A 15,060-nucleotide genomic window follows, 5' to 3' on the forward strand; every position below is an offset into this window, starting at 1 on the left:
AGTTAAAAGCATCTATGGAATCATATCAAGGCAAAATAACCAATGGTACTTGGGCCCCGTGTGTGTTCACATATGAGATTACTTAGCAAAGATTCCCTTATGGCCAGGGAGAGTATTGATGCATTGTATAATTTGGCAATGCCTAAAACAGGCAGTCTAGTATATTCAGTGTGGTGCAGTGGGCCTGATTCCAGTGGGAAGCATGTTACAAAGTACTGATGTTCGGTACAAATGTTTGTTACTTTATGCATGTTGCTGGACCCATAATTTGCATTTGCAGCCCAGGACGCAAATGGACGCACTTGCCACTGCATACAGTACATCAAATGGGGGAGTGTTGGGCCAGGATCACAGTCAGAAGACAGAGATTTTCAGGCCTCTTGGTTGGAGGTGCAGCTTATATAAGCTTGTATAACCCCATGGATCATGCAGCCGGCCAGTGGTGTCGCTGGTGAACCAATGCTTTGTAATAGGATTAAGCACGGATCACTAATGCATGTATTTAAATATCAGAGCATTACTGCATTCAAGGAAGCAACAGCGATGCTTACTCATCTGAATTAGGCCCACGCGGCAGCAAATAATGAAAGGACAGACAATGCAGAGGCACACCTCTCACCAGCTGGGGGGCTGATGGCTGCCGCAGACCACTAGAGCAGCTAGTGAGACATCGGGAATTCAGCTGTTTGTAAAAAGGGTAAACTCTGCAAGAGCAATGCTGACACAGACCTGCCAGAGCCCTGGGAGTGTCAACACTGCAGCCCCTGTAGTTGTGGAGTTCCACCAAAGTGGATAGTCCTGGAGGCCAGAGGCAATGGTTCTATGAGCTGCAGGGAACACATGTGGTTAGCAGGGCCCAGAGATGTGTCATGTAATCGCTCATGGAGGAAGGGAGTGTGATAGTCAACAGGTAGGTTGAGTGGAACTCAAATGTGGTGAAAAACTTAGTTAAGAAATGCCTAATCAGGTGAGATAGAGAGGAATATTCAGAGAGCGTATGCTGAGCTCCCTTAAAATATGTCTACCATCTTTGATGTTAAACCACACCCCCTATCTTGTCCTTTTTTTAATCAATTTATACTTTGGTTCTCAGTAAACTGCATCCTATATGAAGAGATAGTTTAACCTGTCAGTAACCACAATAATTATTTCAATTGACTACTGTGCTGTTACATAGAGCCGGATTCAGATTCTCATGTAAAGTGGTTGCAGTTCTAGCTGCTTGCAGTCAGAACATCATCCAAACATATGCCTGTATTCTGAGTTGCCCACTTTAATGTACCTAGTCCTCCACTAATGATAGCAGCTATCATCATTATTACCTGTAATTTACACCAGTTATATCATTGGTGCGAGACTTTTCAGCATGCAGTCGCCTCTGAATGACCCTTAATTTGCCTACAGATTCAAGGCACTTTCTATGTACAAATATCATTGCCACCTTTTAATGACTATTTAGCCATAAATGAGAAGTGAGCAGGATATGCATGATCCTGAATCACTATAAAATGTACTTATTGTGTATTAGGGTGGGTCCAACCCCCCCCCCCCCTTTTTTTTTAGAAAATGTAATTCTAACAGGCTGGAAAAGTTACCGGTACTTATTTGGGACATTAAAAACATGTAAATTATTTCAGCTCGATCGGTTAATATTCTATTTTGGAAGCAGATGCCTGATGTTAGGAAGCTTTTTTGTGAAAAAAAAAATGCTTAAAAAAATTCTGACACGCTAGTTTTTGCGGCTTCTGTCTTCACTACGGTTATTTGTGATCTAAATGGGAAGCAAAATTACTCTCTTAGCTGATTTTCTGGTGCTAGAACAGTTTGATTTATAAGATGATTGCCATGTGTGCAAATCTTTGCCCACTTTTTCATATAGAAAAGTGGCCCATAACCCATCACGTGGAGTTGGCTGCACGTTGAGTTCCATCTGTATACTTTTTTGTTTATTTTTTTTTCTTTTACTTTTTTTACATTTATGTCTCCTGATTTATATTAAGAAAACTTAACCATAGCTCTACTTATCCCCATACCATCTAGTATTAAGGACTACTCTACAGAGGATACTGGCTCCTGTTGTTAAACTTTGGAACTGTTTGTCAGGATGACAATGAGCCATAGAATTTGACGGCAGATAAGAACCATCTGACCCATCTAGTCTGCCTCTTTTTTATCCTTCAAGTAATCTTAACCCTTTTTTAGTGGAGCATCATTGTGCTCCACTAAATTCAGAGAAAACAAATTAACATATGGTGACAAGGATCACAAACACAGGGACTCAGATGAAGACTTTGTTGGGGTTTTTGAGCAACAGGTCACAGCATAGCAGGTTAAATCCATATGCAGTCCTTATTAGAGGCAGTAGTATACAGGCAATCTCAGCATAACAGACTCCAATGGTCCCTACAATGGTTCCATCCCTGGCCTAGTATTTAGGCAGCTACCATCAAGAGCAAGGTGATTCCTAGAAACCATTATATCAGGAAATCCCAGGTGCTGTTGATTACACATCTGGGATTCTGCTACTGTTTCCAAAACCTGATACGGATCCTCAACATTACTTTCATGTGGGAAGACTGTCTCTTCCACCATATATATGAAATTCCTCTTTTAAACTTCCAGTTTAATTAGTAATGTAATAGTATGCTCCAAATAATAGCAAACTAGATTATTTCTGCTGATATATGCATCACAAGCAACACTAGTCTAGCACCAAGGATCACATAAGAGAAATGTAATTTCTGCAATGTTCGTGTTACCCAGTTCTCAAACATATATCAAGCATATTTATTATGTATTTTTTTTGGAGTTTTATATTATATGGGGGGTGGGGGTAGTAAACTATTTTTACTGTTATAACCCCAAATTTTCATCTGCTACTAAGCTTAATTTTGCACTTCCTCATGGCACCCACTAGGGGGCAAATTTACTAATGGTGTATTTTAAATCTATTATACCCCTTTCACATTGCAGCTGTAACACGGTATATTGCCGTTTTTTTAGTGCTTTAAAACGGTTCCAGCTGCAATGTGAAAGCTACATTGTCAATTTACCGGTTACAGAAAACCGGTATTTTGACACGTGTTAAAAGCAGGATCCTACACGTTTCTGAGCCGTTTTCCCTGCAGTCTGAACAGCTCAGAAACGGTATTTGCTACAAATGATAACCACACTTGATCCCCGCCCACAAGCAGGAAAAAAACATTAAAATGACATTGTATGGCTTTCTATGGGTGAAACGGGTTGAATCTGAAAGGTACAAAACGGTATTCAAACTGCAATATACCTTTACATCATGCAATGTGAAAGGGGTTTTAGATTGATGTTGTGTTTCCAGGGCTAAATCACACGTTTATTAACCAACAGTTTTTTTGACTATTGATTTTTGAGTTTTAGTAAATGTGTTATCTAACCTCTAAAAATGACAGTACCTATAGTAAAGTTACCACTGAGTTTGAAAGCTCCAAATCAACCTTTGAACTGTAACAAATGGGGAAATGTTTAGGCAACCCTCATTGTGTTTTATTTTTTATAGAAAAGAAGAACCAATTGACATTGTTCCAAGCTCAAATCCTTGTTCTCAGATAGATCTAGAGGAAGTGTCTTTGCTCACTGAAAACTATGCAACTAAGAATTTACACACTTATGAAGAATGTTGGAAGTCCACCCTATCTAGGAACATACAAGGTAATGTGCATAATTGTTATACGAGAAATGTTGTTAAAGACCTTGTAACTGTATTCTGGAAATTGCATCATTCATATTTTAATTGGGGGTAATTGGTCATCTGCGCTTCTATGTTGTTGAAAATAGCTGCTCTTTATATAGAGGCATAACATTTATGGGACAAAAAAGAGCGCTAAATGGGGATTTTAAATGTAAGGTTATAGGGAGAAAAGATGATAGATTTGTAATGAATATAAAAGTGATGAAAATAAAATTAAAAATAAATTAAAAAAAAAGATAGAAATAAAATGATAAAAGAAGACAAAACAATATGGCACAAATGTAAACAGCTCTTTTACATATTTTTGGGAGTCCTTATATGACCTATTCTTGCCCTGACTTTATGAGCGATGTTGACGTTTATAATAGATGTTCCGAGCTGCTGGTGGTGTTACTTACAGGCCAGCATGTGTAGCTCTGCCAGCGTGAAGGGCACAGTCCTGGTGCTTGTCATGGATGCCTTTTTTAATCAAATCTCCCCCTCTTCAATAGTGTTCCACTTTTTGGATCCCCACAAATTCTAGGCCATCTGGGTTTTTTAATGGACTGCCAGAAAATGGTTGGAGAGGCTGTGTGTGTGTTGTTAGCCCTCTTTTTATTTTGTATAGATGTTATTTTTATTGTTCTTTTTGTCTGGCCGACATACTGGATTCCACAGGAGCATTTCACAAAATAGATTACGTCTTCACTTTCACAGTAGATAAAGGGCCTTATTCTAGTTCACTCTTTCTGACAAAATCCTTCTTAGATGGACAAAACCATGTGCACTGCAGGGGGGCAGATGTAAATGTGCAGAGAGAATTAGTATTGGGTGAGTTATTTTGTTTCTGTGCAGGGTAAATACTGGTTGCTTTATTTTTACACTGCAATATAGATCTCACTTTGAAGTAAAACCCCACTCAAATCTAATTATATCTGCACAAGTAACATCTGCCCCACCTGCAGTGCACATGGTTTTGTCCATCTAAGAAGGATTTTGTCAGAAAGAGTGAACTAGAATAAGGCCCAAAGTCTCTGTTGTAGTTCATTTTCTGGCTGTTCTGATGAGTATTCAGTTATGGCTTTTGTTGAAGTACAGTATTTTTGAGTTTGTACATGCCTTAAAATGTAGGCATGGATGAAACCCTTTCTTTCTTACTGTATTTGTTTTCTACATGATCAGTTTGATATAGCTTAAAACTAGTGTTACAAGCCGCCGTCCGGGCTACAGTACACCCGGACGGACGGCGAATGTCAGACAGAGCGAGGCGGCCGTGGACACTGCCGGGCAGCGTTCCAGGCCTCGCTCTGGTAATAGTCGTCGGGACGTTGCCAGGCGACGTCCCCGAGCGTCCGCCTGTCGGATGCAAGCGCGCGCGTCAGGCGGCGCGAGTTTTAAATAAATAGCCGGCGTCTGCTGGGCACAGACGCCGGTTATAGCCTTAGGTGTCCAGAGTCTTATACTCTGTGCCCCATTTGCTCACCCGGTCCCCTAGGCTCCCTAGGTTTCGGATCTTTGGATCCTGTGCCCAGTATTCCCAGTCTTATTCCTTTGTCCAGTTTTCCTTGTCCTGTGTCCAGCATTTTCCTTGTCAGCATTCCAGCACCTGCTCTTCAGTGTCCTGTACTCCGGTGTCCTTGTCCTTCCTGATCCAGCCGGAGTGGGCGCTTACGGTCGGCCCTCATCTTCCATCTCTCGTGGGTCAAGTAAGTGCTCCTGTGGAGCCTGGGTCTATTCCTCTTGAAGTCGGTGGCCCGCCGTGGTCTAGTCCCTCCAGGGGCTCGCTGTTTATTGTTCATCCAATTCCCGTGGCCCGCCGTGGCCGTGCCCCCCCGTGGGTTCGGTGGTATTTACCCCACCGGGGTCGCTACATCGGTACTCCCTATTTTGGATTCTTCAGGCAGGGAACCTTCCGTTTTGTCTTTTGTGTTTTGAGGAGTCGGCCTCCCTGTTGTGCTTCTGCTGGGGACTCCTCCTCTGGCCCACTTGTGTCTGCGACTCGGTCGCTCCCCGGTTTGGCCAGGTGCCAGCAGCCAGGGGTTATCTCCCAGCTAGGCCCAGTAGTTAGCAGTCCTTTTGAGTACCCTGTGGCGATCGTCTACCCTTTGTCTATAACATAAGACCTAGCTGCATCGGGGTTGGAGCGGGCCTAACTCGCTCCTTCGGACGCGGCGGCCACAGGTGAAGCCTAGCTCTGCAGGGGTTTACCATCTGCCTCAGGGTCTCAACAGAGTTAGAGTAGTATCCGCTGTGGCCGTCCTAACCGGCGGTCCCGGCTACGGGCTCACGCCTGACCTCCTGCATTTATCACCAGCTGCTATACCCAAGGTTCCCGTGGGCATCATAACATTATAACCAGTCTCTTACTGTGTTTTGTGGCGTGTTGATTGTTTTTTCTTATTATGAGTACTCCCCAGACCTTCTCGGATCAGCTCCAAGGACTTACTCAGATGGTGCGGGAGTTGTCCTTGAAAGTTACAGCTCAGGAGCAAAGAATGCGGCCCCCAGAGACAGGGGGTTCAGATCCTAAGATGAACCTTCCAGATCGATTCTCGGGGGATCGCAAAACCTTTTTTAATTTCCGTGAGAGCTGTAAGCTGTATTTTCGGCTCAAGCCACGCTCATTCTCTTCCGAGGCCCAGCGCATTGGTCTTGTTATCTCTCTGCTTCAGGGTGACCCTCAGACCTGGGCCTTCGGTCTACCATCAGATAGCCCAGCCTTGACCTCGCTGGACAATTTCTTCAGCTCCTTAGGGTTGTTATATGATGACCCTGATCGAGAAGCCTCAGCGGAAACTCATCTCAGAGCCCTTAAGCAAGGAAGGGATCCAGCTGAGTCCTATTGTACTGAGTTTCGCCGATGGGCAAACAATTGCGGCTGGAATGACCCAGCCTTACGCAGCCAATTTCGCTGGGGTCTGGCTGACGAGATAAAGGATTGTCTTATTCAATACCCAGCTCCTAAAACACTGGATAAATTAATGGAGCTAGCCATTAAGATCGACCGTCGCCTCCGTGAGCGAAGATCTGAACGGGGCTCTCTCACTCAAATTGTCCCCTACGTGCCGATGACCTCTGAGGAAAGTGAGGAGCCAATGCAGCTTGGGGCAACCCGCATTTCCCACGAGGAAAGGGCTCGCCGACTGAGCTCAGGCCTTTGCTTATACTGCGGTGGTAAAGGTCACATTCTGAGAAATTGTCCCAATAGGCCAGTAAAAGGCCGGGCCAAGTGAACAGGGAGAGGGTTCACTTTGGCCTTCAGTTATTCTCCTCTCTAGATTCACTATTAGTACCGGGGTATTTATCTTTCCAGGGGTGTAAGTTTTCAGGGTCTGTTTTTATTGACAGTGGTGCGGCAGGAAACTTCCTGGATGTAACCATCGCCCAGAGCTTGGGGATTCCCCAACTTCCGCTTCCGGTTCCTATCTCCCTCCGGGGTTTAGATGGTGGAGTGCTTTCCAATGGGGAGGTCTCATTTCAGACTCCTCCCGTTCTATTGAAAATTGGCCTTTTTCACCAGGAAGAGATTACCTTTCTTTTAACATCATGTCCTTCCGTACCCATCGTATTGGGCTTCCCCTGGTTGAAGAAGCACAATCCCATCATTGATTGGCATCAGGGAGAGATTGCCCACTGGAGTTCCCATTGTCAGCAACAGTGCTTCCATTCCTCACTCTCAGTAACTTCCATTTCCTTAGCAGGGGTTCCCGTTCCTTACCAGGATTTTAGTGATGTCTTTTCTAAAGGCAAGGCCGATAGTTTGCCTCCTCATCGGCCATATGACTGTGCCATTCAGTTGATCCCCAATGCCACGTTTCCGAAATGCAGGCTGTATGCCTTGTCTGGTCCAGAAACTAAGGCAATGGATGAATACATCCAAGAAAGTCTGGCAAAGGGCTTTATTCGACCCTCAAAATCTCCTCTCAGCGCCAGTTTCTTTTTTGTATCAAAAAAAGATGGGTCGTTGAGACCTTGCATAGATTTCCGGTCCCTCAACAAAATTACAGTAAAAAACACCTATCCTCTTCCTTTGATTACGGTTCTGTTTGACCAGCTACGATCCGCTACTATTTTTTCTAAAATAGATTTGAGAGGGGCCTATAACCTGATAAGAATCAGGAAGGGAGACGAATGGAAGACGGCATTCAGTACTCAGACGGGGCACTACGAGTACCTAGTAATGCCATTCGGTCTCTCCAATGCCCCAGCCGTCTTTCAGGATTTTATAAACAACGTTCTTCGAGAATTCCTGGGCAAGTTTGTAGTAGTTTATTTAGACGATATTTTAATTTTTTCCAGAGACTTGGAATCACATAGAGCACAAGTGCGCCAGGTATTACAGAAGCTGAGGGAGAACCAGTTGTTCGCTAAATTAGAAAAATGCGAATTCGAGGTGACCCAAGTATCTTTCCTTGGCTACATTATTTCTTCTCTGGGATTCCAAATGGATCCTAAGAAATTGCAGGCCATTCTTGATTGGGTTCGGCCCACTAATTTAAAGGCAGTCCAGCGGTTTCTTGGCTTCGCCAATTATTACAGACGCTTTATTCATTCTTTTTCATCTATTGTGGCACCCTTGGTGGCTCTAACCAAAAAAGGGGCGGATCCATCAGTATGGAGTCCACAGGTGGAGCAAGCCTTTAAGACCCTGAAACAAGCCTTTATTTCGGCGCCGATTCTCAAACATCCCAATCCCGAGCTGCCTTTTGTCGTGGAGGTCGACGCCTCTGAAGTAGGGGCCGGGGCAGTTCTCTCTCAGAGAGATCCTGAGTCTTTACAATTCCACCCCTGTGCCTACATGTCCCGAAAATTTTCTCAAGCAGAGTCCAACTATGATGTAGGCAACAGCGATTTACTTGCCATAAAATGGGCCTTTGACGAGTGGCGAAAATGGCTGGAAGGTGCAGCTCATCAGATTCTTGTCTTAACGGATCATAAGAATCTACAGTACATCGAGTCAGCCAAAAGACTGAACGCTCGCCAGGCTCGGTGGGCTCTTTTCTTTATGCGATTTAATTTTATTATTTCGTATAGGCCCGGATCAAAAAACATCAGAGCTGACGCCCTTTCTAGATGTTTTCTACCTCAACAGGAGAGTAGAGTCAAGTTGGGGCCCATCGTTCCCACGTCCTGTATTCATGCTGGAGTGAGTCAAACCTTGGAGGGTCTCCTCCGTCAAGCACAGGGACAAGCTCCAGCCCAAACACCAGAGAACAGATTATTCGTTCCTCCGTTACTAAGACGCAGGGTTCTGGCAGAATGTCATGACTCCAAAATTGCTGGCCATCCAGGAGTATATAAAACGCTCGCTCTCCTCTCTCGTGTGGTCTGGTGGCCAGGGATGGCCAAGGATAATAAAGACTTTGTATTGTCTTGTCCGGACTGTGCCCGTCATAAAGTTCCACGCGCCCGGCCATTAGGAGAATTGTTGCCTCTCTCTGTTCCCAGCAGGCCTTGGTCTCATTTGGCCATGGATTTTATTGTTGGTCTTCCGATCTCGTCCCAGTGTCAGGTCATCTGGGTCGTGATCGATAGATTCTCCAAAATGGCACACTTTGTGGCCTTAAAACAGTTACCTTCGGCCAAGGAACTGTCCACTTTATTTCTTCAGCACATTTTTCGGTTGCATGGATTGCCCAGTGATATTGTGTCCGACCGGGGGCCACAATTCGTGGCACAGTTCTGGAGACTGTTTTGTGCAGCCCTGAAAGTTAAGACCAGTCTCACCTCTGCATTCCATCCACAGGCCAATGGGCAAACGAAATGTCTCAATCAGTCTCTGAAACAATATCTTAGAGTCTTTGTTTCCAAAATGCAAAATGATTGGGTCAGTTTCCTGCCGTTAGCTGAATTTGCGTATAACAACGCACACCATTCAGCATCCAAAGCCTCGCCCTTTTTTACGGTCTATGGATTTCATCCTCAGGCTAACTCTTTGGGACCTGATGCCCCCGGGCCATCCTCTTCAGCAGCCTCTCGACTCAGAGTTATATGGAGAAAGGTCCACCTGGCCCTTAAAGAAGCCTCGTTGAGAGAAAAGGTATTTTCTGACAAATCCAGACGTCCTTGCCATTTCAAAGTTGGTGACTGGGTGTGGTTATCCTCCCGTAACATTAAGCTTCACCAACCGTCGGCGAGACTGGGGCCTCGATTTATTGGCCCTTACCAGATTGTCAGGAGGGTTAATCCGGTAGCGTTCCGTCTTGCTCTACCTAAGTCCCTCAGAATTTCCAGTACCTTCCACGCTTCGCTCCTCAAGCCAGTGGTTTTTTCACAAAGATTTACGCGCAGGCTGAGGAAGGGCTCCGCCCCAGTAATGGTGCAAGGTCAACAAGATTTCCGTGTTGAGAAAATCCTTGATTCCAGACTTGTGAGGGGTTCTTTGCAATTTCTTGTACATTGGAGGGGGTTCGGTCCCGAGGAGAGGTCTTGGGTTTCGGATAGAGACTTACATTCGCCCAACTTAAGAAAGTCTTTTTTCCGACAATTTCCCAATAAGCCCGGTGGAAAAGGGTTGTTAACCCTTCCTCAAGGGGGGGGGTACTGTTACAAGCCGCCGTCCGGGCTACAGTACACCCGGACGGATGGCGGATGTCAGACAGAGCGAGGCGGCCATGGACGCTGCCGGGCAGCGTTCCAGGCCTCGCTCTGGTACTAGGCGCCGGGACGTTGCCAGGCAACGTCCCCGAGCGTCCGCCTGCCGGACGCAAGCGCGCGCGCCTGACGTCAGTCAGGCGGCGCGAGTTTTAAATAAATAGTCGGTGGCCCGCCGTGGTCTAGTCCCTCCAGGGGCTCGCTGTTTATTGTTCATCCAATTCCCGTGGCCCGCCGTGGCCGTGCCCCCCCGTGGGTTCGGTGGTATTTACCCCACCGGGGTCGCTACATCGGTACTCTCTATTTTGGATTCTTCAGGCAGGGAACCTTCCGTTTTGTCTTTTGTGTTTTGAGGAGTCGGCCTCCCTGTTGTGCTTCTGCTGGGGACTCCTCCTCTGGCCCACTTGTGTCTGCGACTCGGTCGCTCCCCGGTTTGGCCAGGTGCCGGCAGCCAGGGGTTATCTCCCAGCTAGGCCCAGTAGTTAGCAGTCCTTTTGAGTACCCTGTGGCGATCGTCTACCCTTTGTCTATAACATAAGACCTAGCTCCATCGGGGTTGGAGCGGGCCTAACTCGCTCCTTCGGACGCGGCGGCCACAGGTGAAGCCTAGCTCTGCAGGGGTTTACCATCTGCCTCAGGGTCTCAACAGAGTTAGAGTAGTATCCGCTGTGGCCGTCCTAACCGGCGGTCCCGGCTACGGGCTCACGCCTGACCTCCTGCATTTATCACCAGCTGCTATACCCAAGGTTCCCGTGGGCATCATAACAACTAGTTCTTGTCTTCAGTTTTTTTCTCTTTTATATATGACTCAGTTTTTTGAAGATGATGGTTTTAATATCTTCATCAAGTCTGAGTATATGCCAGCTTTTGTGTCAAATATTTTCAATAAGGTGGTGACTGCTATTGAATTGAGTTATGAAAGAAATGTAATTTATGTGCGGTTTGGGTTTGTTTTTGATGAGATCCTTTCTGTTTAGAGTATTAACAGTATCGAGTTGAAGATTGAGAAGGTATTTTTTATATGCCTTCTATGCAAAACGTGGCTATTTGGTAGGAAGGTTTCATATTATGTACGGATTCAGATTCTTCTAAACTGCCCTCCTGGAATATTCTGCACCCATTTTTTCTGATGGCTTCTGCAGACCATTGTTCCCTTGACCTGTTTAAAAGGTGTTTTTGTTTTCCTTAATATTTATTTCTAGATCAAAAGACATTTTTTTTCCCGAGTTGTAGTGAACTTGAGATTGAGAGAATTCTGATTTCAGTGTATTTTAAATTCTTCAAGCTCTTAAATTGTTCCAGACCATATAAAGATTATATCAACTATAAATCGACACCACAAGATCAACTTATCCAGAAAATGATTATTGGACCATATTTTAACATCTTCCCATTTAGAAACGATCCAAAATATAATGAAAGGGAACAAATATAGTAGAAAAATAGCACCACCAGTATAACAACAATACACTTGCCAAAATAATTATAAAAATTAAAACTATTACAAAAAGAAAGAAACGACTAATTAAGAACACTCCACAAAAAAAAGACATCATTATCAACCCTACAACCACATACATTTTCAATATATAAAAAATCCTTATCTACTCATCAAAACATCACACTGTTGAATCTAGGTAGAGAAGTGGATACAAATGAACAATGAAACAAGTTCTCAACACTTCAGAAAATTTCAAAGACACCTTTAGACCAATGCTTGGAACAACCAATAGTAATAAAAAAAAAAACATCATAAAGAAGAAACCATCAAGAAGGCTGGGAAAACACCAGCGATGAAGATTACACAGTTTATTTATAATTAAATCGAGGACTGAAGAAACCACCAGAATATAGTCAAAAAAGAAAACAAAGAAGTGCCCTGGAAAAGAAAATGAGGATGCTTGGGAGGAACTAAAAACAACGCATCAAAAGTGGACAATACAGATGGAGCCGGCCTGGTCTTTGCAGGGGATGGCGGAAGAATCGCCAGCCGCCATCCCCCGCCAGCCACCAACTGATCTGCGAAAGGGGATGCGCGCACACAAGATGCGCGCTCGTCCCCTTCCAACGGCGCTTCCCCCGGGTCCCCGCCGGCTTGCCGCTCTCCCCCACCGCCTCCCCTAATCCTGTCCGTCTCCCTGAGACGGACAGGGTTCCCGTCACCCCGCCGCCCGGAAACTGAGACGCGCGTGCGTGTGAGACGAACGCGCGTCTTAGTCAAATGGAGCGCCTCGCCGCTAGTGGATCGCCAGCGGATCGCCAGCGGAGACAATCTGGCGATTCGCCAGCAAGAGGGAGGCTGGCTCCATCTGTACCACAATTTTCAACCTCAGGGAAAGATTTCTTTCCAAAGATGAATTATGCCTTTTATAGATAGGATTCAAATGTGCACCACACTACTACAATAATAAGTTTGATTTATACTGTACATCAACATGCAAAAATTTATTTCGAAAATTGTTGATAGATTTTTTTCCAAAACATCTAAGCAGACACACCGCAAAATTTGTCACAAGATCCTAATTATACAACACTACAAACAACCTCAACCTTCAAGCCAACTTTTTGTAAAGAACCACACAATGAAACATTTCAAAAACTTACAGAAAAATAAATCAAGGCACTTCCAGAAAAACTAAGAACAAAAAACAACTTGACTAAAGGAGAACAACTGGCACTTAAAAAAGATGTAACCATTACATTTAAACCAGCTGACAAAGGAGGAGGAGTTGTGGTTCAGGATTAAAAAAAATTACAAAGTATTAGAACAAGACCCCACAAGAAAATATATGAATGAACTTAAGAACATCCTTGAAGAAGGTCTCCAGTTAGGCATTCTGAATCAAAATTTATTCAAATTCATTAAAGAAGATCACCGTAAAATTCCAACGTTTTACAGTCTCCCAAAAATCCACAAAGACATTATTAACCCCCCAGGAGGTCCAATAGTCTCAGGGATCAGATCCATCTCTTCCAATTTATCAAAATACATAGACTGTTATCTACAGCCCTTATTAACCCAACAACAGAATTATTTAAAGGATACAAATCATATTCTACAGATTTTGGAACTCAAATGGAAAAACCACTACATCCTAGGAACCAGCTACGTCACATCACTCTACACTTGCATCTTTCATCATGAAGGCTGTGAACATACAGTACATGTTCACAGCCTTACTCAATCCTCCATAGAAAACCTCCATTATTCAATCATCCATAGAAAACAGTTGAATAAATGTCATCATGGACTCAATAGATTTAATTTTACACTAGAACTACTTCTGGTATATTAGCATGTTCTTTTTGCAAACATGCGGAATGGCCATGAACACTTTGTTTGCCCCGTTATCAGGTTGGAACAGTCTGTCTGTGCATGATGGTCTATCTGTGCATATGGGGGAAATATAGAAGTATAGGGTGTGCCACGTCTTGTAATGTATCATCGCAGCAGAGTCTATACCTCCTTGCAGGGGTCCCTTGTGAAAACCACTGATGTGTTTAGACTCCGCGCCTCTGGTTAGGTTTTAACCTGCTGCTGGGTTTGACTTCTTCCATGCGCGAGAACTGTCTCAAGCTTTTGAGTTTCTTACACCAACCTCCCACAACTGACCCACCAGAGTTCCTTCCAAGAACACAAAGGATTGCCCAAGTCTGATTGACTTGGAAGGTGACCAGAATGAGGGACATTTGTGTCAACTTTTAGACAGAACTAAGACTGAAGACCTACATCAAGTTACTACTAACTGATGCATTATTAATGTGTCAGGTATTACACAAGGCTGAGACAGTATGTGGTACAAATATTTGCATCTGAATTGAGTTGAAATAATGAGGCATTGACAGCAGCATTTTGGGGAGGTATTTCTCACCATATAAAGAATGAACTGGCTATGCGTGAACTACCTGAGAAACTGGAAGAGTTTATTTCTCAGTGTGTTAAGATTGATCTGTGCATTAGTGATAGAGCTTCTAAGAAATCTAAAAGTAGCTTCTCTAAATATATTCCCCCTCCTCATCCTCTTGTATCTTTTCCTGTGGCTGATGAGCCAATGTAAGTGAACAAGTCTTATTTAATGCCAGAAGGAAGGTCCTGATGACTCAAGCAGCGACTTTATGTTGTTACTTTGCCTCGGCCTTGGCCTCTCTTGTAAGGGAGGCGTCCATTTAGGTCTCCTTGTAAAAACGTATCCATTTTTAACCTAACTTTACCTGCGTTTTAAGTTCAAGTCTAGTGACCATAGGTTGCTAACTGTGACAACTACCCATTAGACACTTCCACTCAGTCTTTTTATTGGTCCACTACAATTAGAGCAGAAGCAAAACCAAAAGTTTCATTGATTGTCTGTAAGATAACAGTGTGAAACCCTACTTGTCACCAGGGAGATCCTGCAGTGTGCAGCCTCTATCAGGTCTTCCAGAGTCATATTCCGATTTCGCTGACACCTTCAGCAAACAGGCCACTGATACTCTTCCTCCCCATCGCCCGTGGGATAGCCCCATCAATCTTTAACCTGGTAAATCTCCTCCCAGAGGAAGAACGTATTTATTATCCTTTCAGAAACTCAAGCTCATGGCAGATTACATTGTTGAAAACTTACAGAAAGGATTTATTTGAGTATTTCCCTCCCCGACCGATGCCAATTTTTCTTTGCAAGAAAGTAAGATGGGGTTTGCATTGACTATAGAAGGTTAAATGACATCACCATCGCTTCCTTCTACGTTCTATTATTTGGAAATGAAATGTTGATTTTGTAAGT

General features: G+C 44.2%; 1 protein-coding gene across 8 annotated transcripts in view; it reads left to right on the forward strand.

Annotated features, from left to right (window-relative positions):
* The window catches only part of SHOC1 (shortage in chiasmata 1), a 310,818-nt gene that overhangs the window by 19,779 nt on the left and 275,979 nt on the right, over positions 1 to 15,060 (forward strand). For 7 of the 8 annotated variants that reach the window (XM_083179518.1, XM_083179550.1, XM_083179508.1 and 4 more), the window contains one exon: positions 3,536 to 3,687. In XM_083179518.1, coding sequence (XP_083035644.1) covers positions 3,536 to 3,687 — 152 coding nt within the window. Of the gene's footprint in view, positions 1 to 3,535; positions 3,688 to 15,060 lie in introns of those variants that run through there. The other variant, XM_083179543.1, reaches the window with a different exon arrangement.

This window comes from Crinia signifera, chromosome 1 (assembly GCF_055691185.1).
Source record: "Crinia signifera chromosome 1, ASM5569118v1, whole genome shotgun sequence".
Classification (NCBI taxonomy): Eukaryota; Metazoa; Chordata; class Amphibia; order Anura; family Myobatrachidae; genus Crinia; species Crinia signifera.